Genomic DNA, 25,925 nt, shown 5'->3' on the forward strand with positions numbered 1-25,925 from the left:
AGGTCGGGGGCCGAGAGCAAGCCGGACCTGCGGACCCCACCCTGAGAAGAATGGCTGCAGGCCCGGCCCAGCGGGCAGGAGGTCTGTGTCCTCAGTCAACGTGACGGCGCTTCCCACTCCTCCAGCCAGGCCGTGCCGTCTTCACGTTTCCAATCATGCGGCCTCCTCTCCAATTCCCAAGCCCGACCCACAGAGACAGCGATCTGGGGTCCACGTGAGGTTTGTCAGCAGCTCTGACCCGCTGCTTCCCGCCGGTCCCGCGGCCAGTTCTGGAAAGCTCTCTGCTGCCCCCTGGTGGGGAGGCTCGGGGCAGGGCTCTGGCTGCAAGCATTGGGTCCCAGAACCTCCTGGCTCTGTCACCTCTGCTGGGTGGCAAACCAACCCAGGACTGAACCAGTGACACCTGTGGCGCTCCCAGAACCTCCTGGCTCTGTCACCTCTGCTGGGTGGAAAACCAACCCAGGACTGAAGCAGCAGATGGGTGCCTGATTCCTTATGATCAGAGCTCCGCCCACTGGCAAGTCTCTCTCCGGGCCTCAGTTTCCCCTTCCATTAAACGAGGGGCTTGGGGGATACCAAGGAGGGGTAACAGCTTACTGACGATGGCAGATTTCTTCTGGGGAGATGAAAACATTTTGAAAGTAGATGGCGTGAGTGGTTGCACAGGACTGTGAATCCACAAATGCCACCACATTATTCGCGTTGAAACAGTTCATTGCATGCGATGTGAATGTCACCTCATTTAAAGTGTTTAAAAGGGGGGCCTGGGAGAGTGCAGTGTATGTGAGAATCACGTGGGACACCCACAGTCTCTGAACCTCGGTTTCCTTGCCGTAAACTGGCAAAGAGACCGTGCGAGCTGTGTTCCCTAAGGTCAAGAGATTCCAACAAGGAAAACCTGGGATTGCAGGGACTGGGATGAGGGCCGGGGACCGGAAGGGGAGGGGTATGTGGGGATGGCTGGGGGGCAGCCCAGATAAGGCTTTCAATACTGGGCAGCAGCATCTACACAGGCAGAGATCCCTGCATCTCACTTCCCGCAGGGCTGACCAGTGGCCAGAGGTGGGACTGGCCAGGCTCAGCCCAACCAAGTCTGGAAGCATAGGGCACTGAGTGAGGGATCCCCGGGGCCACCGTCACTGGCCTGTGGCTCTCCTGACACCACAAGAGAGGTCCAGGAGCTGACCTTGGGTCCTAATGGGGGACACCTTCCTGGCTGCAGGCTGGCAGGGTGGTGTGGTGGTCAGTGTACTGGGCTCTGCGTCTCCGCCCCTACCTGCTGTGTGACGATGGGCCAGACACCTAACCTCGCTGTGCCTCTATTTCTTCAATGGCAAACAGGGACACTAGCAGCCCCCACATCCGGGCACAGTGGCCTGAAGGTTAAAGTCAAGGGCGGCACGAGACCTACAGCAAAAGCTCTGAGCAGGGAGGGCAGGGAGCTGCCCAGAGAGTTCCACCACCATCTCCCCTCTGGCCACCGAGGAAACCGAGGCTCATGGTGACCTGGCCCAGGTCTGTTGGACTCATGGTCCTTCTCATCCCCAAGATCAGAGGGCTGCCACCAGGGAAGGAGCTGGCCCCTAGACACAGCCCAGGAAGCACACAGGGAAGGATGCCCTGGGGACTTCGGTAGGTTATTGCAAAGAAAAATTTATTGCTATTTGAACCCTGCTTTCATGCCCCATTTCCCAGAAAATGAGCCACGGGAGACACCAGGAGAGGGAGGAGACCGTCCTCCTTGCACAAAACCCACACCCTCGGATGCTGTCCTCAGCGAGGGTGGCTGGGGGCCAACCAGGGGGCCCACCCGCAGAGTGGCAGAGGAGGCAGGTTGACCCCGCGGACGTTGAGCTCTGTGGCGAAGGTCCTGGCCTTCTGGTAGAAGAGGAGCGACTTCTCACGGTCCAGGAGGAAGTTGTGGGAGACGGTGGCCGGCCGCGTGTAGATCTTCAGCTGTGCCTTCTTGTTGCCCAGGTCCACGGCGGCTGCCAGTGCCAGCTGGTAGTACTCAAACGGGTCCTGAAGGGGACAGGTCATGCTCAGCAAAAGGGGGACTCGGAGCCCGTCTTCCCAGAGGCCGTTGCTGTCTCCAGGTCATTCCACGTGTCCAGCCAATGCTGGCTCACCCCATGAGCCCCGAAACCTGTTACACTGCTGTGGTCTCAGCTGCAGGAAGTGGGGACGACCCTGACACCCCTGGAAGCCTTCCTGACTGCCCCTACGCCCCACTCACCCCAACCGTCCTGCCCCAGTGCCACCCTCTCCGCAGGCAGTGGCTGCTTTCCCCATGGGCTGAGGTCAGGGCAGATCCTGCCTGCTCTGAGAGTTCCATGCAGGACCCGTGGCTCCGAGCCACAGCAGGGGCACAGCGTTGAGTGACCCAGGCTCCCCTCTGGCCCCTGTCCATGCTGACCATTTCCAGGCCCTCCACGGGACAGGCCAGGTACAAAACCATCTCACAGGTGTCCTCTCTGGCAATGTTCCCTGAAATATTGACGGAGTGTGACTCCCCAGACATCCACTCCCATTTTCAATGCATCTTTGGCCCAAACTCACCATCCTTGGGTTGGGATGCCACCTCCCAGACCTCCTCCTTCACCCTCCCATCCCCCACCCGGCTTCTCCCCAGGCGCCTCCTCCACATGGGGGTCACCCAAGGAACCTCTCTGAGACCCATGCCTGGCCTGTCCCTCTTTACCATCTCAAGATGGCTCCCAGGGTCAAGGACAAAGTCCAAGATGCAGCAAGTCCATTCCCCCACTGCCCCGCCCCACACACGGAGCAGGGGCGTGAGAAGGCCCCGAGTCACTGCCACTGCTCATCCAATGCCCCCGGCCCAGCCGAACACTGGACTCTGTGCTGGGTGCGTGGCTGAGCCTAACGTCCTTGCTCCCAGTCTGAGGGAGCTGGGAGTAAACACTGACCACACAGGGTGGCCCAGGCTGTGGCAGAGGGAAGCCCAGGAGCCTGTGGGGGGCCCAGGAGGCCCCAGACTCAGCCGGGGGTGGAAGGCAAAGGCTTCCTGAAGGGGTGGGGGCATCCCAACTAAACAGGAAGGAGCCAGCCAATGCATATGTCTCTGCGTGTGCCTGTGCCTTTGTGTGCCTGTGCGTGTGTCTGTGTGCATGCCTGTGTGTGCGTGTGCCTGTGCCCGAGTGCATTTGCGTGGGCATTTCCATGTGCCTGTAGTGTGTGCAACAGCTAGTGAGTGGCAGGCTGAGCCAGGACACACCTAATCTTCCCTATTCCAGGGCTCACTCTCACGTGTACACTAAAGGCGACCCCATTTTAGAGGCAATCGGCAAAGATGCCCATTTACCCCTGCCTCTCTGCCAGCCTTCCAGGCCCCATGCAGCCTGGCGTTTTCTCCTACTCCTCTGGGCCCTGGGTCCAGAGCCTCCTATGCAAGGAGGAGGGTGTAGCCTTGGAAAGACAGCCGCCGTTAGGGAATTCCAAGGGGGCCTCCCTGTGGGAAGCTGGCCTGCACTGACAGCATAGTCACGATGAGGCCCAGAGGGCTGTGCATGGGAAGGAGGTGAAGGAGGCCTCTGCCCCTCAACCCCAACCGTGGACTTTGGCCTCTCAGGTACTACTTGGCCCTTTCCTTCCTCCTGGGCAGGCGGAGTGGGCGGCAGCCTTGACCAAGAGAGATAAAGGCCTCTTCTGGGAGGCCCGTCCCCCTGGGTCCCAGGCGAGCCCCTGAGTGCTGAGCAGCGTCCCTCTGGGTCTGACACTTGGCACCTCCCTGTCTGGCTGGGACTTGGGAGGCCACAGGGACCACTTCTGACCACGAGGTGTCGCCAGCACTGGGCGGGGGCCTCCCGGGCAGTCCCAGGCCTGCGGGTGGGGGATACGGGGCGAGGTCGTAGGGCCGCCCCAGCTCCTCATGTTGTTCTAAGGACCCCAAGATCTCGGCCCCTGGACTGGAGTGCCCTGGCCCCTCAGCCCATAAGGAGCACTGATGCGGTGCCGGTGCGATGCTGAGGAGGGGCGGTGCCTGCTGGGCAGAGGGGTGGAGACATGCCAGGTCTGAACCTGACAGTCCCAGCTCTCCACCCCTGCAGGGCTGGGGGCAGAGGGAGCACAGCACCTCCGCTCCAGACAGACCCGACCCAGCAAGGCCTCAGCCTGGCTGGGTGGGGCCCCGCCCCACTGCACCTGCACTGAGCTGGGGTTTCCCTATCTGTGAACCCGATGGTAAGACACTGGTCCCACCCCACCCTTCCTGGGTGATGTGAAGGTTCAAGGTGTCTCGGGACTCCAGGAAGGAGTTGCTCAGTACAGGCTGGCACCCTGGGCAGGCTTCCTAGAGGAGGCGCCAGGATTTGGGTTGGATCTTGCAACGTGGATTCAATGTCAGGATGATGTGGTCCTCCGAAATGTCCTTCTCCTGACCCTGTTTTCTTTGTTAAGTGCAACTTGACACTTGACTGTCAAGACTCAGTTTTGGTGTCACCTCCTCCAGGAGGGTCCCCCTGACTACAATCCCCCTTCTTTACCCAGAGGCCACAATTGCGCACTCATGTGTCAGCCTCCCTGGCTGAGACTGAGTTCTTGAGGGTGGGGCCTGGCCAGCTTGGGAGCTGGGTTGTATCTGCTAACATTGCCGGTTCCTCCAGCCGCATGCAGAGCTCCAGGGAGGCCACTGGGCCATTCCTAAGGTAGGCTGGAACCCAGGCCTCTGGGGTCTGGGTGGAGATCCCACTCCAAGGGGGCCGGGAACACCCCGAGCCCTGCCCCTCCCACCTTCAGGTCATAGAAGATGATGTCACCGAGCACCAGGTACACCTTCACGTAGTAGAGGGTCTCCTCGTCGAACTCCAGTGGCGAGTTGCAGAGCTACAGGGCCTTGAGGTAGAAGTGCTCCGCCAGCTTGCCCTGGCCCAGCTGATGGTGCAGGGCGGCCAGCCGGTGGTAGGCCACGTGCTCGTTCAGCCGGACCCCTGGGGTGCAGGCCAAAGGGGCAGGTGTGAGGAAGTGGCTCCCTGGGGCAGGGAGGGCACAGGCCCCTCAGGAGCAGGTATGCACACCCCGGGCAGCACCTGGCTTGCCTCCAGGCACCTGCGGTCACCTGGGCAGCTCTGGCCAGTCCCTTCCAGGTTCCCAGACTCACTTTCCCATCTGCAAAGCAGAACTAATAAGGCCTGCCCCTGTCTACTGTGAGGCTTTGGCAAAGTCGGACTTGGATGGCCCCGCTCTCTGCCTACACATAGCCACCTGCCTTTGCTCACTGGTTTTAACCAGGGGAGCCCAAAAGCCATGCAGTCCAGGTGCTCCCGGGCACCCCGGCTCCAGGCAACCCACAGACGTGACATCCGACTCCTCCTGCGTGTGTCACAATCACAGCCCCCTACTTTGGGGAGTCAGCTGCACACCTACTGTGTACTGGGCCACGGGGCACAATGTGCTGGGGCATGCGGCCTGCCTAGGGTTCCCTGTCTCTGGAGGGGGACAGACGACCCTGGCACAGCACTAGGGGATGCCCGGCCTTAAGGTGCTGACTGCTGGAAGGAGAACTGGGATTTTATCAGCCAGAGAGCCGTGTGGTTGATGAGGTTGGGTAGGGCACAAGAGAAAGGGAATGTGCCACTCAGCCTGGCACATACAGGGACCAACGAGATGCCTGGCATGTCTGGAAGGCAGAGGGCACACTGGGCGGCCCTTGTGGTCAGCAGCGGGAACAGGTAGAGGAAACAGAGCTCAGTCAGGCAGGGAGCTCTGCACTGCGTGAGACACCTCGGGCCGTGCCCCACAGCTAGACGGGGAAGCCAGTTGGGCAGATCTGCCTGCCTGGACAGGAGACTAGGAAAATCCAGCAGCTGTTTCAGCTCCTGCCCTGCAGACCTGGAGGCTGGGCTCTGGCAAAGTGTGGGTCCTGGCAGGGTGGGGGCTCAGGGGACTTACCCAGAGTGATGCTGGGTGCTAAGGCCATGTAGGCAAACTCCAAGCCGTCCTGGGGCTTCTCCAGTGTGGCCAGGAGTGCCACCAGCTTGTTGCACAGCTGTAGCAGCAGCTCCGCCTTCAGTTGCCCGTAGTCACTGCCAGGGCCAGGACCCGGTCCTACCACACAGGCAGGTGGCTCAGGTTTCCCACAGCACCCACCTTGCCCAGTGCCCTCCTCAGAGCTCAAACATGTGCTTGGAGCTTCCCACGCCCCAGCTACCCCTGCACCTCCACACAGCTCTGTGCTTTGGGATAACACACAGTTCAGACACCCAAGTTGGGGGCTGAAGAGTCACCTGAGGCCCATCCAGCTACACCCAGCAGCCTCAGACCAGCCTTTCCCACCTGGGCACCAGGGGGTCTGGCTGGGGGAGCCAGCACTCCTCTCTGCTCTAAAAACACCACATTTATCTTTGCCCAGGGCTGAGCCACACCGTGAGCTCAGAGGAAGGGAGAAGCCGTCCCACTTCGGGGTGCAAGCAGACCTGGGCCTCCCACTGACATGCTGTGTGTCCTTTGACATGTCCCTGTGCCTCTCTGAGCCTCAGTTTCCTCATCTGGAAGATGGGGACAGAACTTCCAGCTCATGGTTGCTTGAGATCATCAGGTACAAGGGTAGAGCCATTGTCACATCCAGGCCCCAAACGTTTGTCCCGGGCAGGGGCATGGTCAATATCATTCCCGGTGAGACCACTTGGAAACTGAGCATGTGCATGGGTGGCCCTGCCTCCAGGTGGGAGGCCTCTGCCCTGCCACACCTGTGCCTCAGCCCTCCAGGTGCTCCCCTGAGGCCCACCCACATCAGCCCACAGGCCAGCTCACCCGGTAGAAGGACACGGCTTTCTCCCGCTCCCAGGCCCCATTGAAGAAGATGTCTCCAGCTGCCTCAAACAGCTCCAGCCTCAGGCTGGGGTCGCCTGTGTACAGGACCACATTCTGTGCCACCTGAAAGGAGACAGAAGTTCCTTCAAGACCCACACCTGGCGAGTTGGCCACGCCCACCTTTGCCAGCCTCCTTCCTCTCACACACTACAGGTACACCTGAGCATTTTTCAGGCTCTGTGCATTAGGGATGCCCCCACCACTGGCGTGAGGACAATGAACTGATGCACCTGAGTGCCAGGAGGTGACTGAGCAGCTGCAGCCCAGGAGCCCGACACCCGTGAATCCTACCACCAGGGCTAGGCCTAGCCCACTCCGCCTGTACTCAAACCAGTCTCCGTGGCCCCCAGATAGCTGGGAGCCCATCCCCTGGCTCCTTTCTGGGTTGCCACATCCCTGCCACATCAACGGTGTTTGTGGGTGGGCCTGGTCCCCTCTTGGCCATGAGCTCTTGATCCCTCTCCTCAGCTCAAGGAGGTATACAGCAGGTGCTCAATCACGAAAGCTTCACCAGGCTGGTGAGCTTCACAATTTGTTCCAGATCACACTGTGTTTGGGAAAGCCGCTGAAAACAGCCACTATGATAGATTCATTTTGTAAGGAGATGTGCCACGTGTCGCTTGGAACAAGTTCTTCTGTGTGTTAACTGAGTGATCACATTATTTGAGCATGTGCTGTATACCAGCAGGTGCTGGGCACTGTGAGGGGCCGCGCCTCTGCCCTCAGGGAGAAGATGCTGGCCACTGGGGGAGGATGTGCAGGAACCAGTTGGAGGGAGGGAAAAGGCACACAACAGGTGCTCAGCAGTGGCTTAGGAATGAGTGGATGGATGGATGAATGGATGAGGAGATGTAGACACATGGATGGATGGATGGGTGTGTGGATAGATTAATTTTGGGATGGATGGATGGATGGATGGATGGATGGATGGATGAATGGATGGACGGACGGATGGGTGGATGGATGGACGGATGGGTGGATGGATGGATGGATGGATGGGTGGGTGGGTGGAATGATGTATGTATGTCTGCATGTATGTATGGGTGGGTAGATAATGTATGGATGGGTGGAGGGTAGATGATGTATGTGCATATTGATGGCTAGATGGTGGATAGACGAATGTAGGGATAAACCAATGGACAGATAGATGAATGGAGGGATGGATTAATAGGTAGAGTAGTGGGTGGATGGATGAATGATGGATGGATGGACGAACAGTGAATGGATGGATGGGAGAAAGGATGGATGATGGAAGGATGGATGGATGATGGATGGATGGATGAATGAATGGGTGGATGGATGATGGATGGATGGAAGGATGAACAGGTGGATGGATGGATGATGGAAGCATGGATGGATAATGGAAGCATGGTTGGATGATGGATGGATGGATGAATGGATAAATGGATATGTGGATGGATGATGGATGGATGGAAGGATAAACAGGTGAATGGATGGATGATGGAAGGATGAATGGACGGATGGATGGATGAACAGGTGAATGGATGGATAGACGGGTGAATGGATGGATAAAAGGATGGAAGAATGATGGATGGATGAATGGACAGATGGATGAATGGACAGATGGATGAATGGACAGATAGACGGATGATGGATGGATGGATGATGGATGGATGGATGGATGGATGATGGATCGATGGAAGGATGAACAGATGAATGGATGGATGATGGAAGGATGGATGGATGAATGGATAAATGGATAGATGGATGAATGATGGATGGATGGAAGGATGAACAGGAGGTGAGTGTGATGGATGGATGAATGATGGATGGATGAATGGTGGATGGATGGAAGGATGAACAGTTGGACGGATGGAAGGATGAACAGGTGGATGGATGAAAGGATGAACAGGTCGATGGATGGAAGGATGGAAGGATGAACAGGTGAATGGATGGTTGATGGAAGGATGAATGGACGGATGGATGGATCAACAGGTGAATGGATGGATAGACGGGTGAATGGATGGATGATGAATGGATGGATGATAAATGGATGGATGATAAAAGGATGGATGATATAAGAATGGATGGATGAATGGACAGATGGATGGATGATGGCTGGATGGATGATGGATGGATGAATGGATAAATGGATGGATGGATGGATGATGGATGGATGGAAGAATGAACAGGTGAATGGATGGATGATGGAAGGATGGATGATGGAAAGATGGATGGATGATGGAAGGATGGATGGATGAATGGACGAACAGGTGGATGGATGGTGGCTGAATGAATGGATGATAAAAGAATGGATGAATGATGGATGGATGGATGGATGGATGGATGGATGGATGGATGGATGGATGATGGATGGATGAATGGAAGAAAGAACAGGTGAATGGAAGGATGAACAGGTGAATGGATGGATGAACAGGTGAATGGATGGATGCTAGAAGGAAGGACGGATGGATGGATGGAAGGATGAGCAGGCGAGTGGATGAATGACGGAAGGATGGATGGATGATAGATGGATGGATGGATGATGGATGAATGGATGGATGGAAGAATGAACAGGTGAATGGATGATGGAAGGATGGAAGAATGGATGGAGGGATGGATGGATAGGTGAATGGACGGATCATGGATATATGGAAGATGGTTGGATGGATACTGGAAAGATGGATGGAAGGATGGATAGAAGGATGGTCGAACAGGTGAATGGATGGACGAAGAGGTGAACAGAAGAATGATGGATGGATGGATGGATAGAAGGATGAACAGTTGGATGGATGATGGAAAGATAGATGGAAGGATGGATGGATGGACGAACAGGTGAATGGATGGACGAATAGGTGAATGGGTGGATGGACAAGTGAATGGATGGATGATAAAAGGATGGATGGATGATAGATGGATGGAGGGATGGATGATGGATGGATGGAAGGATGGATGCTTGGAAAGACGAACAGGTGAATGGATGGATGATGGAAGGATGGAAGGATGGATGGATGGATGGATGGATGGAAGGACCCACAGGTGTATGGGAAGACGACGGAAGAATGGATGGATGGATGGATGGATGATGGATGTATAGATGGAAGGATGAGCAGGTAAATAGATGATAGAAGGATGAATGGATGGGTGGATGGAGAGTCAACAACACAGGGGTCCTCCTGCATCCCTTGCCACTCACCTGGATGTACAGGTCCACCAGCTCGCTCTGCCGCAGGATGTAATAGATCTTCCCTGCTTGCAGCCAGGCATGCGCCTCCTTCTCTTCCTTCTGAAGGTCAATGAAAATCCCCAGACTTCCTTGGTGTAGTCCAGAGTGGATTTGCAGGCCCTGGAATCAGACACAGGTGTCAGAACAAGGGTTCTCATCCTCCTGGAACCAGTCTGCCTCCTCCCGTGGGTCTGGTGACAGATGAATCTAGAATGTGCGGACTGGGAACGGCCCTCTTGTGTGTGCAGTGTTCTGCTCTTCCCAGGCTGCTGGGAGGGCCAGGGTGAACACACATGGCATGGAAAAGATGAAGGACATCCTTCAGAGGGAATCGAGCATCATGCTGCCCTGTGGCAGGAGGAGTGTGCTAGTCCATCTCCCCTGCCTCCCAGACATGACCTGTGTCTTCTCCAGACGCACCAGGAGCCGTTAGTGTTCAGAGGCTATCTGGGCCGATGGTTCTCAAGGTGTGCAGGCATCACAGTCACCCGGAGGCCAGTCCTTATAGCTTGCTGGCCCTGCCCACAGAGCTTTCGGCTCCACAGGCCTGGGGCAGGCCCTAGAACTCCCACTTGCCACAAGCTCCTAGGTGACATGGATGCTGTTCTACTGGTCCAGGGACTACACTTTGAGAAGCATGGCTCTAGCACACTGGCCCATTTTCCTTCTGTGAACCTGAGACCAAGACTGGAGGCAGTCTCCCGGGTCCCCATGGAATCTGGCTCCTTCCCTGCCCTCTCAGTAAGTCCGACACTCGAGGGGGTGTGACTGCAGCAATGTCACTGGGCCCTGTGGGTGGGGTGGCCAGGGCCATGGTTACCCCACCAGGTCAGGATGCTTGGGGGAAGCCGAGTAGGCCACATATGGGACGTGAGACCTTGAAACCCTGTCCCAGGGAAGCAGGTGACACAACTGACTCTGTCTTCTGTGGGAGAGAAGCCACAGGTGGCTGCTGTGGTCATATTTAAGGGGACAGATGAAGGCCAGGAGTGAAGATTCGGGGCAGGCAGAGGTCAGAGGCCAAAGCCATCATAGTAGGAAGAACAGCCCAGAGTGCACGTACTGCCTCTGCTGGGGTTGAGATGACCTTTGACCCAACAAGGGAGGCTCAAGCTGGGACTCACGGGCCAGCAGCAGCCCTGGGACGACCCCAGGCCCACCAGCTCAAAACATCTGATGCCAAGGAACCAAATGATCAAAAGGAGAGGGGTTGCTGGTGTCCTGGGCCAGCTTCCCTTTGCCCCCCTCCCTGCCCAGCCCACCCCCACCTCCACCACTGCAAAGCCAGCCCTTACCGCTTGGTGCCCAGGGACAGGTAGAGTTGACTGATGGTCTCCAGGAGCTGCCCCTCCAGCACCTTGCCGGCCACCTTGCGGGCCAGGGAGAGCTGGAGCTCATGGTAGATGACACACTGGGCCTCGGTGGGCATGACGGTGCTGTAGAAGTAGCACAGCCGGTGGACGGCCCGCAACTGGCCTGGGCAGAAGACAAAATGGAAGACGTTAGTCTCCCAGCATCGAAGCGAGGCTGGCTGGGCTCGGAGGCCCCTGCGCCGTGCTTGCCTCTTTCACACCTCTGTGAGCCTGGGCCCCATAGGCGGGGAGACTGAGCGCAGACAGGCCATGCACCCGTGCCAGGGCAGACGCCGAGCACACAGTCACACGGGCACACCTTGGTGCAGAGGCTCATGGTAGAGGCCAGCCTTCTTTACAACTCCCAGGGCCGAGGTCCTGGCCAGGCTCGGCCCCTGCACCAGGCCATCTATTTCTGCTTCACAAAGCCCCTCAGGCCAGGACCAGGGCTGCCTTCAGCCTGAGCTGATGAGGCCAGGGGCACAAGTAGCCCCTGTCGCCGATGGAACGCTGAGAGAGCAAAGCCAAGCGTCATGTCTGCCACACACGGCATCATGTTGGGGGAATGGGGTTCAAAGCCGGCCCCTGGTGTTCCCACACATGCTTCTCTCATGCAACCAGGCTCCCAAGCCACATGCTCACTGGCCTCTCCCAAAGCCAGGGCGCTGGGAACAGTGGAAAGCTTCTGATTTTCTAGTGCCAGAAACATTCCGGAGATTAACACAGGAAACCAGGTACGCCGAATGGACATCTGTTACACACGCCACCCAACAACAGCTGAATACACAGTCCTCTCGCGCACCCAGGGGACATTCCCCATGACAGACCATGCGCCAGGCCACAAAATGAGCCGCAGTGAATGGAGAAGGACTGAGACCGAAGCAGAGGTGTTCTTCAGCTGTACTGGCACGAAGCTGGAAATCAACAGTGAAGGAAATGTGAGAAATTCAAAAATATGTGGAAATTACACACTCCTAAACAACCAGTGAGTCAAAGAGACCATCAGGGAAACTCAAAACTAATTTGAGAAGAATGCAAACAAATGAACAGCCCGGGCCAGCGCGGTGGCTCACGCCTGTCATCCCAGCACTGTGGGAGGCCGAGGTGGGGGGATCGCTTGAGTCCAGGAGTTTGAGATCAGCCTGGGAAACATGGTGAAATCCCGTCTCTATAAAAAAATAAAATATAAAAATTAGCCGGGTGCGGTGGTGCACGTCTGTAATCCTAGCTACTTGGGAGGCTGAAGCATGAGAATGGCTTGTACCTGGGTAGAAGTTGCAGTGAGCCAAGATTGCACCACTGCATCCCACCCTGGGCATTAGAGCAAAATTCTGCCTTAAAAAAAAAAAAATAGCACAGTGTATCAAAAATTCCAAGATGCAGCTAAGGCAGTGCTGAAAGGGAAATTTATAACTGTAAATGTCTACATTCAAAGAAAGAAGAAAAATCTCAAATCAAAAACCTAACCTTCCACCTTGAGAAACTAGAAAAAGAATGAACTAAACCCAAAGCAAATAAAAGGAAGAAAATAATAAACATGAGAGTGGAAATGGGAAGTAAAAATACAGAGAATGGAAAAACAAAAGAGATAATCAACAGAACCAAAAGTGAGTTTACTGAAAATAATAACAAAATTGACAAATCTTTCACCAGACTGACCAAGAAAAGAAAGATGGGACACAAATGACTAAAATCAGAGACTGAGCTCCATGGCTGACGCCTGTCATCCCAGCGCTTTGTGAGGCCGAGGTGGAAGGATCGCTGAGGCCAGCATTCAAGACCAGCCTGGGGGAACATGATGAGACCCCATCTCTAATAAAAAGAAATAAATAAAAAATTAAAAACCCAAGTTTCTAAAATCAGAAATGAAAGAGGAAACATTATTGCCGACCTGACAGAAATAAAAGGATTCCATGAAAACACTACGAACAATTGTACACCAACAAATCAGACCATCTAGACACAACAGCCAAGCTCCTAGAAGGACACAAACTACCAAAAGTGACTCAAAAATGACCCCGAGTAAGCATGTGGGGTAGCAGCCCCGCCCTCGGTCTCCTCGACCGTTCAGCGCGGGGTGGGGAGACAGGAAAGCATGATCCCCGTTCCCTGGCCTGCATTTCCAAGACTGAATCCCCCAGCACCCCGGGGAGGGCCTCCTAGGAGGAGGTGCCACAGGCTATTATGCCACGAGCAACCGGAGGCTGCAGTGGGGGCTGGGGCGCTGGATTCCTGGAGGGTCTCCTTCCAGTCAGAGAATGCCCCTGGGGAAGAAGCCTGGGTCTGAACCGGGGCCCCTTCACACGGTCCTTTCCAAAATCTCATCCCTCCTAGGGCCAGGAGTGGGTGCCAGACCTGTGCTGGGAAATGGGCAGATTTGGCCACAGCCCCTGGGACTCTGGTCCAGGCCACAGGAGGCATCTCTGAGTGGTCTCACTATGCCATGACAAACCGCTGCAAGGCAGAGGGGACCCACAACAGTATCCCTTGTCTCGGCCATTTCCCTGGACTCAACTTCCTCATCTATCCTGTGCGGCCTAGATTTCAGAAAGCCCTGCCCACCTACTGTCTGTCTGTTCACTGCTCAGTCTGCAGTGACTGTTCGATAGCACTCCATGGCTCCCCAGTGCTCTTGGGGAAAAGGCCAAGCCACAGCCTGAGGCCCCAGGCCCTGCTTAGCTCTCCAGAAGAGCTTCTCACCATCCAGCACCCAAACCACCCACTCCTAACTCTGCACCTCCCTGCATAAGCCCTGCTCACTCACCCCCGCTCACACCCCACTTATCCCCGCGCACACTTCCGCTCACTCACCCCAATCACACCTCCGCTCACTCACCCCCACTCAGTCATCCCCGCTCACGCTCCCACTCACTCACCCCATCACACCTCCGCTCACTCACCCCCACTCACTCATCTCCATTCACACTCCCGCTTACTCACCCCCACTCACACCACCACACCCCACTCATCCCCGCTCACACTCCTGCTCACTCACCCCCATCATACCTCTGCTCACTCACCCCCACTCACTCATCCCTGCTCACTCACCCGCATCACACTTCCGCTCACTCACTACCACTCACTCATCCCCGCTCTCTCTCCCGTTCACTCACCCCCACTCACCCACCCCCACTCAATCACCCCCGCTCACACCCCCTTCATCCCCGCTCACTCATCCCCACTCGCTCACCCCTGCTCACACCCCACTCATACCCGCTCACACTCCCACTCACTCACCCCCATCACACCTCCGCTCCCTCACCCCCACTCACTCACCACCACTCACCCACACTCGCTCATCCCTGGTCCTTCACACAGGCTACACCACCAGCCCCTCCCCCACCACCTATTACTTGACTAAATCCTCTCAACCCTCTGGTCCCAGACTAAAGAGGCTTCCCTAACCCGGGGCCAAGTGCTGGCCCGCCATCACACCACTTACCCTTTTGTGGCTTCTCTGGCCTAAAGCTCACATTCCCACGCTCAGTCCCTGCCACCCGAGGACCCCACAAGCCTCATTTGTGGGTGGGGCCTGGCACACAGTGCACAACGAGCTGCTTTTGCATGAACTGCTCTGCGGCTTTGGGCAATCACCCGCCCCGTGTCCTCTGTGAAGTGGGATGACAGGTGCGCAGGCTGCCAACATACCAAGCAGATAACACGGGCACAAGAACCGGCGTTCACGGCCTGGCTCATGGAGGGGCCCCAAGTCCCAGCTCAGCAGAGCCTGCCTTGATCCCAGGGTTATGGCTAGGGATTCCCAGCACGCAGGACTTTCCGTGCTCAAGGCAGCATGGTCCCTGGGCAAACTGGGAAGAGCTGGCTGCCCCAGTAGGGCAGACAGCCTAGCCCTGTGTGGGAACCGCCTGTCTCCAGGGCGCTTGCTAACATCTGCTGCTGGCCATGAATCAGCACTTTCAATGGTGGAAAAACCACCACTTGTTTCTGAATCACAAACCCCAGGTGGGCCCTGACCTGAGTGGCCCCGGAAGGAGCACATGAGGAACCGGGGCACTCACTCTCCACATGGCCCATCCCCACAGTGACCAGAAGGGCCCACTCATAGTAGCCCTTGCCCTGCTGGGCCGGACCCTGGTGGGTGCAGAGGTGGCCCAGCTGCAGGAGCACGTGGTGAAGTCCCGGCCACACTCCCTGCAGGACAGCCTCGATAACAGCCGTACGGCCTCCAGGAGGTAGTGCTGGGCCATGCTGCTGGCACCCGCGTGCAGGCACAGGGTCCCGAAGTTGGCCAGCACCACTGCCTGGTTCCTCCGCTGGCCCAGGTCCTGAGCTGCCCGCAGGGTGTGGTAGTAGCCCTAGGCTGCCTGTCTCATCCGGCCCAGCAGGGCAAGGGCTACTATGCCTTCAGAGCCATGTCTCTCTCTTGTCATCTAACCCATTTAAACTCTCCTTTCAAACTCTATGCCAGACCTAACCACTTCTCACCTTTCTCATCATTTCCAACCAGGTCCAGCCCTCATCATAGCGCTCTGGGTTACTGCAAAAGCTTCCAAAATCGCCAGGCACAGTGGCTCATGCTTGTAATCCCAGTACTTTGGTAGGCCAAGGTGGGTGGATCATCAGAGATCAGGAGTTCAAGACCAGCCTGGCCAACATGGTGAAACCCCTTTACTAAAAATACAAAAAATTAGCCAAGCATGGTGGTGGATGCCTGTAATCTCAGCTATTCAGGAGGCTGAAACAGGAGAATCACTTGAACTCAGAAGGCAGAGGTTACAGTGAGCCGATATCGTGCCATTGCACTCCAGGCTGGGTGACAAGAGCGAAACTCCATCTCAGAAGGTTAAAAAAAAAAAAAAGCCTCCCAACCCACGTCTCTCCTTCCACCTTTCACCCTGCCCTGCATTCTACCTTCCACTCTTAAACATTTCAGAAAAAAAAAAAACTTATATCCACAGAGAGAGAAAGAGAAAGTACAAATGGGGTGAAATGTTTGGGGAATCTGAGGGAAGAGTATATGGGAATTCTCTGTACTATTTTTGCAACTTTTCCATAAGTCTGGAGTATTTTGAATTCAAGAGTTAAACAAAGAAAAAACAAAAACAAAAACAAAAATAAAACACTGTCTCCTTTGGGAACCCATCCTGTCTTTCCCCTGGCAACTGAAGGACGCTCTCAACTAACACATCTATTTTTTCATGAACACTAAAAGAACCCTTGCCTAGTTTTGACTTTCTGTGCTTGGCAGTAGAAGTGTGTGTGTGTGTGTATTTCATATATATGTGTGTGTGTATATATGTGTGTGGTGTGTGTGTGTATATAAAGAGAGGGAGAAATACATATGTGTTTATATATATAGTATATTTACATTGGTAATGTATATAAATATAAATATATGTGTGTGTGTAGATATATATAATACATACCCCATAGCCTGTCCTTAACCTGTTTTAAACTTAGTCGGAAAAACACATACGTAAGCAGAGAATTTCAAAACAATATGATGAATATTTTGATCGAGGGATGTGTTGCTATGGAACACGCTGCTAAGACACAAAACCTCCTAGATGGGGCAATGAATGAACGAAGTTTTGCACCTATAGGCACCCCCTCTGATATCACCTCAAACGTTTATAGTTATATGCTTTTGCTTCCCCCAGGACCTCTGTTTCATAAGGGTTAGTCCTAGAGCCCAGCGAGTTCCTACTACAGCTGGCACACATATGCCATTCAAGAAACAGTGGCTGAGTGAATGACGAGTTAAGAACCATTTGTCAGCCAGTGCCCAGTAACATAACATGCACTGGTATGCAAATTATATTTTTGTTGAAAACAAGGGCAGGATCACAAATTATCTTTCCAGAGAAAGCAAACATCAAAAGCTTCTTTACCCTACTAAAGCACGTTCTAAGAAGCTCCCCTTATATAAAAGAAAACCTCCTCATTCGTTATCAATGGCATGTAAACCTAATAAGCCTTCACCTCTGATGACATCTCTTCCATCCCCAGGGCTAGATGAAGGAGGTTCTGGAAACCCTGGTAGTTGTGAAGGTGGCTCCCAGCTCTGACAGTCTTGAACCCTGTGGGCGCGGGGGTCACACAGCAGAAGAACAGAGGGAAGCATCATCTGGCTTCGAATATGTTTGAACCAGAGATGGCAAATAGGCTGCAGCCAACTGAAAACACCAGAGATTCATGGTGGCCACCTGAGGGGTTGTGCTCTTAAAAAACAAAAATTAAAATTAAAAACTAAAAAATTAAAAAAGGAAGGGGTCAAGAATCCATCAGGTCTGACTGAGATGTGTATCAGTGACTAACACCCCGTATGGTAAAAGTACTCCCGTGCGCTTTGGGTACTCACAGCTGCAGCAGTATTCAAAGGCGTGTGCTTCCCTAAGACTAAGCCACGGGAATACCCCCCCAGCAACACTGCCAGGAGAAACGTCTCACATGGATTTGGCTAGAAATACAGTTGTCTTCAACAAATTAACACTGAATACATCCTGACTTATTAGAGCCTGTGAGAATGACATTCTCAATGATAACAGTTATCACTACAATCTCCAAACATCTGTGATCCTGCAAGGAGGAACTGTGACAGCGCAGGCCACGTGTCCAGACTGCTTCCCAGACTGCCTGTTACAGAATAAAAGAAATGAAATCCCCCCTAAGAATGTCTTCACTCACATTTAGCCAGTTGTTCCTTTGTGTGCATCTCTGTGCTAAAATGGCCATTCTTCCCCACAGCCTGAAGTCATACGCTAAAATAAATGAGACTCACATGAAGCCAGAAATGTGCAGATGCCAAGGAAACCAACACAAACGAAATGGGCTGGAGAGTGTGGCCAGGAGGATGGTACTTCCCAGGAAGCAATTACTTCATCTCTGCCCATGAAGCAGGCAGCTGTCACTGTCCCCCAGGCCCACGCCAGCCACTCGAAGTAGGTTCTAACCAAACTACCTCCAACAATCAACATAAATACACCACACAATTGGCTTCTGAAAGGACACCTTGCAACCAACAAGAAACTGTAAGCACAACTTTGACAAACTGTGCAACTAAAATCCTTGGAAAGGGATCAACACTGCCACATTTTGACTCAAATACTGTTTCGTGGTAGCACTGCAATAATTCACTGAAACAAAAGAATGAATGAGGAATATGTTTATATAGGAATCAGAAGAAGCTTGACTAATCATTTAAAGAAATAGGTCAAGAAACTGCTAGGTTCAGATGCTACCGTGAGACACTGTCAGGGCCTTAGGCAAATTCACTTCTCTTGGTCCTGTTTCTAGGTTCATCAAAAATCAGCTTTGGACTAGGGAACCTGTTGCTTTCCAATGCCTTCCTTCTGCGATTCCAGCCCAGATTTTAGGACTGCTCTCCCACTTGGTATATGAAAGCATTTTCTATGTATAATAGCAAGAGTACATTTCTGTGTTGAATGCGGTTTGGGACCTACTCTATGAGGCAGAATATCATCATGTAATGTTAAGCATGACGACAAGGCGCACTCTAGATAAGGATAACACATAAGACGTGGCCATACACCTGTGCGTGCCTGGCAGGGAGATGGGGAAGTCTCATTTAATGAAGCCGGGGTGCCTGTTGCACCTTAACATCCTCAGTCCACATCAAGTTCACAACGTTCTTCTGACATCCAACCACAGGTATCACATACTTTTCCACACTTTCCACCCAAGATTAAAATATGCAGAGCACCGTGATAAAGACGCCTCCATCCCCAGCATGTGGGCTCTCATTCTGTAGAATTACATACTTTCGGGGCAAAATGGTGACCAGGTTGCAGCGGCAAGCAAGACTGGGCTCCGTGGGGACAGCAGACCCTGCAGCAGCCACCACTCCTGTCGCCACAGTCTGATGCAGCTGCAGAGAAGCTGTGGCTGAGGCCATTCACTTTGTGAGAGAACCGCACAGGAGGGAAAAGCTAGGGAAGGTAGGGAAGAGGGCAATGTCAGGCTTCTGAGCCCAAGCCAAGCCATCGCATCCCCTGTGACTTGCACGTATATGCCCAGATGGCCTGAAGTAACTGATGAATCACACAAGAAGTGCAAATGCCCTGTCCCACCTTAACTGATGACATTCCACCACAAAAGAAGTGAAAATGGCCGGTTCTAGCCTTAAGTGATGATATTATCTTGTGAAATTCCTTTTCCTGGCTCATCCTGGCTCAAAAAGCTCCCACACTGAGCACCTTGTGACCCCCACTCCTGCCCAGAGAACAACCCCCTTTGACTGTAATTTTTTTTACCTACCCAAATCCTATAAAACGGCCCCACCCTTATCTCCCTTCGATGACTCTTTTTTGGACTCAGCCCGCCTGCACCCAGGTGATTAAAATGCTTTATTGCTCACACAAAGCCTGTTTGGTGGTCACTTCACAGGGACGCGCATGACACGCAGGTGCAGAGCCAGGGAAGGATCTGTGATGAGAACAGAAAGGAATGCGCCTCCCTGTACACACGCTCGGATTTTATGACAATGTGCGCAGGAGGCTGAACTGGATGCCTGAGAACATTCCTCCAAGTTCTTTTGCTGATTTTCTAAATATTGGTGTAAAATCTGAACTCAGACAAAAATTTTTTAAATCATTTAACATCTTTGTCTGGTGCTCAGCATCATGTCTACATGATCATCTAGAAAACCAACTTCTGTTCTAAGGCTCACATCCTCCTATAAAGTCCTAGGGATTTCACAAGGGAATGCACTTCTCATTCACATCAAGAACACAACTACCATTAAAGAAACGCTTAATTTGCTTACACAATTTTTTAAACACCCAGATTTGAAATACAATAGAGAAGACAACTTTTTGATAGCTCTGCTTTCCAAATGCGAACTGCCCATGGAGAAAATAACCTGCCGTGATTTCTAACCAGTCAACCACCTGTCTTCCCTGGCTACAGTAGGAGCAATCTTTCTGAGCTCAGGATGAAAAAGAACCCAGCTGGTTAGGGGACAGAAAATCATCACTTCTCAGGGGGCTTCCCGGGTCCCAAATCCCCATGTGATACGTGGAAGTAAAAAGCTATCAATGACCAAGCATCTGAACGCTTATCCCACCTCCCCATCTGCTTCTCCTGCCATGCAAATTTAAAATTAATAAGCCTGCTATTAGAGAACAGAGTTGGTGCTGCATCTTTCTAAAATTATGGATAATTACCAGCCCACAATGGCTTCTAATCAGATTTGAGTGGTCCCTTAGACAGAAAGCTAAAGTGCCTCAGCCCTAAACTGAGAAGAAAACAGAAACTGAAATGCTCTAGATTTGATTTTTTCCCCCTTGTTCTAAAGTTGCTGTTCCCGAATCTCCTTCTACTGTCTTGTTCATAAAATGTATGAGAAACAGGGAAATTTAAAGACATGATAGAAATGGCCACTTTTTCTAGGTACAAACTTTGTGAACATGATTTTCAGCTGCTGGGCTTTTTCTCCACAAACTGTGAGCCTGGAGTACATTTTCTCCCTCGTGGTTACATATTCAGAGTCAGGGAAAGTGGCTTTAGCAGTAAAGAGGGGAGTGCAGTGAGAAGTGACCGGGCACTGAGAAGGGCAGACAGGGACTCTACCTCGGTGGCCTGCAGCACTCCTGGGCCTCGACCTTTACTTTTCTATCTGTACAAGGGATCTAAAGGCCCGTGATTCTAGAACACGACAGCTCTTCATACATACATACGCAAACATCACACGCCTATGTGAAAGCTGTGACACTTGGCTGATTTCCTGAAGAAGTTGTCTTGTATCATTTCTACTCAAGTACTCCGCCTCCTTCCAGACAAGTATCTGAGGATGATGGCCTATCCCACAGCAATGTGTGTAACCTCTCCTGCTTAGGATCCCTGTTCACATAGCATTTTCCAAAAGCATTTGGTGTGAAGTGACAGAAGAAAGAAGAAGGTTCTTTAAGCCCATTCATTCATTCATTCATTCATTCAAAAAATATTGACTAACTATGTGCCAGGAACTGGTGATATAACAGGGAACATATATTTTTGTAGGTAGAGACAGACAACCAAAAAGTATGTTAAAGAGTGATCAATGCTGTAGAGGAAAATACACCAGGAAACAGGAAAGAAGAATACCCGTAGCCACCCTACACTGGGGTGACGCTAGCGTTACAAAATGGAAACAGTGGCCGGGCGCGGTGGCTCACACCTGTAATCTCAGCTCTTTGGGAGACTGAGGCAGGCAGATCACCCGAGTTCAGGAGTTCAAGATCGGCCTGACCAATACGGCGAAACTCTGTCTCTACTGAAAACATAAAAATTAGCTGGACGTGGTGGCACACACCTGTAATCCCAGTTACTCAGGAAGCTGAGGCACAAGAATCACTTGAACCTGGGAGGCAGAGGTTGGAGTGAGCCGAGATCGCGCCATTGCACTCCAGCCTGGGTGACAGAGCAAGACTCTGTCTCAAAAAAAAAGTAATAATAAAAATAAAATGTAAACAGAGAATAAGATACCAAAAGAAAGTACATGAACGATTAATTGTAACAAAAGCCTTTGTAAGTTGATACTTTCCTTCCTGGATCCTTGTCCCTTACAAATGGAAAAAAAAGGGCGGGTAGGGGGTAACATCAAAATGATGGTGATGTTTTAAGATGACTTCAGGTTTCAGATGTCTGACAGCCATACTCATGTACTTCAAGGAAAAATCTCTAGCTCTATCAGCCATCTGGGCAATGGTTTAATGTCTTTTTTTTTTTTTTCCAGAGGGTTTTTAAAATACAGGAAAATGTGTGTGTTTATTTGGTTGCTCTGTCCCTGCACACGTGCAAACTGTGCTAACAGGTTTTTCCATGTTTTGCTGAATTTGCCAGCTTGCCATAAACAGGCTTCCGTGTCTTAATTGTCTATAAATAACACAAACACCCAAAAATGCAAATTAAGACAAGCTGACCCTTCAACTGCTGCTGCCATGACAGCAAGCGACAATTGGCCAAATCAATACGTGGAGACTGAAGCTGTCCGGCAGACAGCACAGGGTCGACTGCTTTTCCCATAGCATTTAAAGAAACAAGCAGAAACGGCTCTCCACACAGGACAGACACGTCCTTTGTTCTTTGAATAAATGCTGCCAATGCCCAAAATACTTTCTCCATCACACTATCTATATGGAATTCAAGTTCCTTCCAATACCATGAGTAACGCCAGTTATAGACTGTGTTTAGCCATAGTGACCCATTAGCATTCTTGTTCCTGTAAAATGTTGAAATAATAACATTGAGTGTGCACTCACGAGGTGCCAGGGTCTGGGTTTGATCTCGTTTAGTTGTCATTGAAATCCTGTAAGATCAGTACCATATTCTCTTATTTTTCATAAATGAGGAAACTGAGGCACAGAAAGGCTAAGTAAGTTGTCCATGGTCACAGGTTATTTAGGAACTTTTCTCCAAACTTTCAAAAGTTAACTACTGCCACTATTACAAATGAGTTTCTGTTTGTTTGTTTGTTTGTTTTTGAGACAGGGTCTTGCTCTGACCACGCTGGAGTGCAGTGGCGTGATGATGTTTCACTGCAGCCTCGACTTCCCGGGCTCAAGTGATTCTCACACCTCAGCCTCTCAAGTAGCTGGGATTACAGGCATGAGCCACCACACCTGGCTAATTTTTTAATTTTCATTTTTTGTAGGGATGGGGTTTCACCATGTTGCCCAGACTGGTTCCAAACTCTGGGCTCAAGAGATCCTCCCAGGTCGGCCTCCCAAAGTGCTGGGATTACAGGTGTAAGCCACTGTGCACAGCCCTACAAATGCGACTTGTACAAAGTCAGAGCAGTGAGCAGGAAGAGAACAGAAACTTCAGTGAGTCTCCTGGCTGTTGCAACACCATATCCCTCCTCCATACCGTAATGTGTCTGCACCCACCAAGCTCCTAGATGTTGAAGGCAGGCCAGCTCAGAGATGAAACAGAGTCAAGAAAGAGAAGATGCAGACATGCGTCCTGATTTCAGCTCGAGCGTGCATCTCTCCCCTGCAGCTGCACAGGCAGAAACCAGGGGCCGTGAGTCTGAGGCAGTGTGTTTGGTTCCTGGCAGGTAATCTTTTGGGAGACCATCCCATACAATTAGTGTTACACTTCTCAAAAAGGAAGTGTGACTTGTATAGAAAAATCGATTCCATTTGGGAGAAAGGTCTAATAAAAACACAAAAGGATAATACATTCATACAAAAAGAAATTCAATTCATCTGTCACAAACCGAAATCCCAAAGCCCTCTGGGCACACAGCTGCTTTTCTGAGCTGAAATTCAACTCCAGTTGAGAAACAGGTCAACTTTTCTAAAAAGATTTCTTTTTCACATGCCTTCAATAAAAATTCCTTTCCCTCACTTGTCATTTTCCAGATTTAATGGCTCTGTTGGCCTTCCTCAAGATGACTGCAGCACAGCGACACCCTCAAGGAGCACACATGGGGAAGGCAAGATGATACCATCGCAGCCTTCACACACAAAAGAACTTGGCATCCATATCCCGTCCCATTTCTAGAAAACAACGATGCTGAGTCAGTAAAATGTACTGAACAGCCTGCAGTATGGAGGCAGGCACGATGGGGCTTCATGCGGGGAAGAGCACCTTCAGAAGGGGGCATGCAAGCAACGTGGAGGCAGGAGACGCCCCCATGCACAAGGGCCAGCCTGGGGGCCTGCAGAAATGCCCATGCATCTGGGAGGATGGAGAGAGGACAAGATACTTAAATGCTCCAAAATGAATAGAAGCCTCCCAAGAACCTCTCCCGAAATGGGGCAGGGATTTACAAAAGACCAAACCGAGCATGCGCAGTTACCTGAGCATAGCGCCACCAGAGCGAGCTATCCAGGAAGAAACAGGGTCATTAGAAGCCTGAGCCTCTACTCCCAGCTCTGCAACTCATTCACCCTATGACCTTGGTGAAGGCTCTTAGCTTCTGTGAGCCACAAGAGAATCACGGGAAAACAGAAGATATGAAAACTGCTCTGCCTTTTTCACAGAACTGCTGAGGGAATAAAATCAGATAATGGATTTTAAAATTCTCTGTGAATTACGAAGCAAAATACAAACGCATGAAATCATTCTTACCATTAACAACAGCACTGTCAAATTAAGAGTAGAGTTAAGACCACAGCATTTTCCACCCCCCGGCTCCCGAGAGAAATAGTGAGTCCAGCCGATGTATTTGGGCAACCCCAGTATCTAGGCTTTGAGAGCCTCAAACAGCTCATGAACTCTGACAGTATCGCTCCAGCCCAGTGCTCACTAAGTTCTCCAAGACAGCCAACTGACAGAAAATACTATGGATTTTTCAGCTGGGCTTGAAGCCCTCCAAGCTCACAGCACAGCTCAACAATGAAGAAGAGTTTTCTGCCACTAGGCTCAAAAGCTGGCTTTTGTAGATTCCCATAGAAAGAACATTCAAGGCCAGGCGTGGTGGCTTATGCCTGCAATTCCAGCAATTTGGGAAGCCGAGGCAGGAGGATCACCTGAGGTCAGAAGTTCAAGAACAGCCTGGCCAATATGGCGAAGCCCCGTCTGTACTAAAAATACTAAAATTAGCCGGGCATGCTGGCGGGAACCTGTAATCCCAGCTACTCGGGAGGCTGAGGCAGGAAAATCGTTGAACTCAGGAGGCTGAAGTTGCAGTGAGCTAAGATCACGCCACTGCACTCCAGCCTGGGTGACAAGAGCAAAACTCCATCTCAAAGAAAAATAAAAAAAAGAAAGAGCATTCTTTTTTGCTGATGTTAAGTTTCCTGTGCTTAATACAGAGAAATCATATAATACTGAAATCCTGAAAAACATATCATAAAAAGCATTTAGTGACTGAAAAGACATTCAATATAACCTGTAACAGTGAGTTCCCCTCCTCTCTCCAGCCAGCTCCACTAACGCTGTGACCCTTAACAATGCTTTCACTACCACAGAGGAAAATTAATAGGACCTCTTACCCCTCTCAGCTGACAGCTAAACCAGTGCTTCTCCCTGGGCTCACTAAAGATGACCTTTACCCAAAACCAGGCTGCAATGACCCTGTAGATGTTGACTAACAATTTCAAAATTCCCATATTCTTTGTCCACTCTTAAGGAAGATGAACTGAAGCCAGGGGTCTCCAAGTCAGAACTAACAGAGGCCTTAAACATCAGATGGCCCATCCCCTTCTTTGACAACCGGGGGATCTAAAGCTGAGCTTATGGAAGAAAACAGCCTATTTAGTAACAAAGCAAAAACCAAAGCCTAGTCACTTAACCTCTGGTCTAGAACTCCTGCAACAACCCAACTCCCATACAGGATGAGTCTCCCTAACCAGAAACTCCGAAATCCACAACTTTTTTTCAGTGCTGACGTGACGCTCAAGGAAATGTTCATTGGAGCAGCTCAGATTCTGGATTTTTGAATTCAGGATGCTCAACCAGCATGTATAATACAAATATTCAAAAATCCAAAAATGTAAAAAAATCTGAGACACTTCTGGTTCCAAGCAGTTTGGATGAGGGATATTCAACCCGCATTTTTTTTTTTTTTTCCTCTAATGAAGGAAATTAAAAATGAGGACTGAGCAAAGTCATTCAATCCATACTAAAGTCATTCAATAGTTTAATTA

General features: G+C 51.7%; 1 protein-coding gene across 3 annotated transcripts in view; it reads right to left on the minus strand.

The window, feature by feature from the left end:
* Positions 1–1,635: 1,635 nt before the first annotated feature.
* LOC114680185 (SH3 domain and tetratricopeptide repeat-containing protein 1-like) overlaps positions 1,636–25,925 on the minus strand; it is a 53,269-nt gene continuing 28,979 nt past the window's right edge. For 2 of the 3 annotated variants that reach the window (XM_077943043.1, XM_077943046.1), the window contains 6 exons: positions 11,311–11,491; positions 9,986–10,135; positions 6,769–6,891; positions 5,908–6,063; positions 4,750–4,946; positions 1,636–2,022 (listed from right to left, as the gene is read on the minus strand). In XM_077943043.1, the coding sequence (XP_077799169.1) occupies positions 6,849–6,891; positions 9,986–10,135; positions 11,311–11,444 (327 nt within the window). In that variant the 5' untranslated portion in view covers positions 11,445–11,491 and the 3' untranslated portion in view covers positions 1,636–2,022; positions 4,750–4,946; positions 5,908–6,063; positions 6,769–6,848. The remainder of the gene's footprint in view (positions 2,023–4,749; positions 4,947–5,907; positions 6,064–6,768; positions 6,892–9,985; positions 10,136–11,310; positions 11,492–25,925) is intronic. The other variant, XM_077943045.1, reaches the window with a different exon arrangement.

Source organism: Macaca mulatta, chromosome 8 (genome assembly GCF_049350105.2).
Source record: "Macaca mulatta isolate MMU2019108-1 chromosome 8, T2T-MMU8v2.0, whole genome shotgun sequence".
NCBI classification, from domain to species: Eukaryota; Metazoa; Chordata; class Mammalia; order Primates; family Cercopithecidae; genus Macaca; species Macaca mulatta.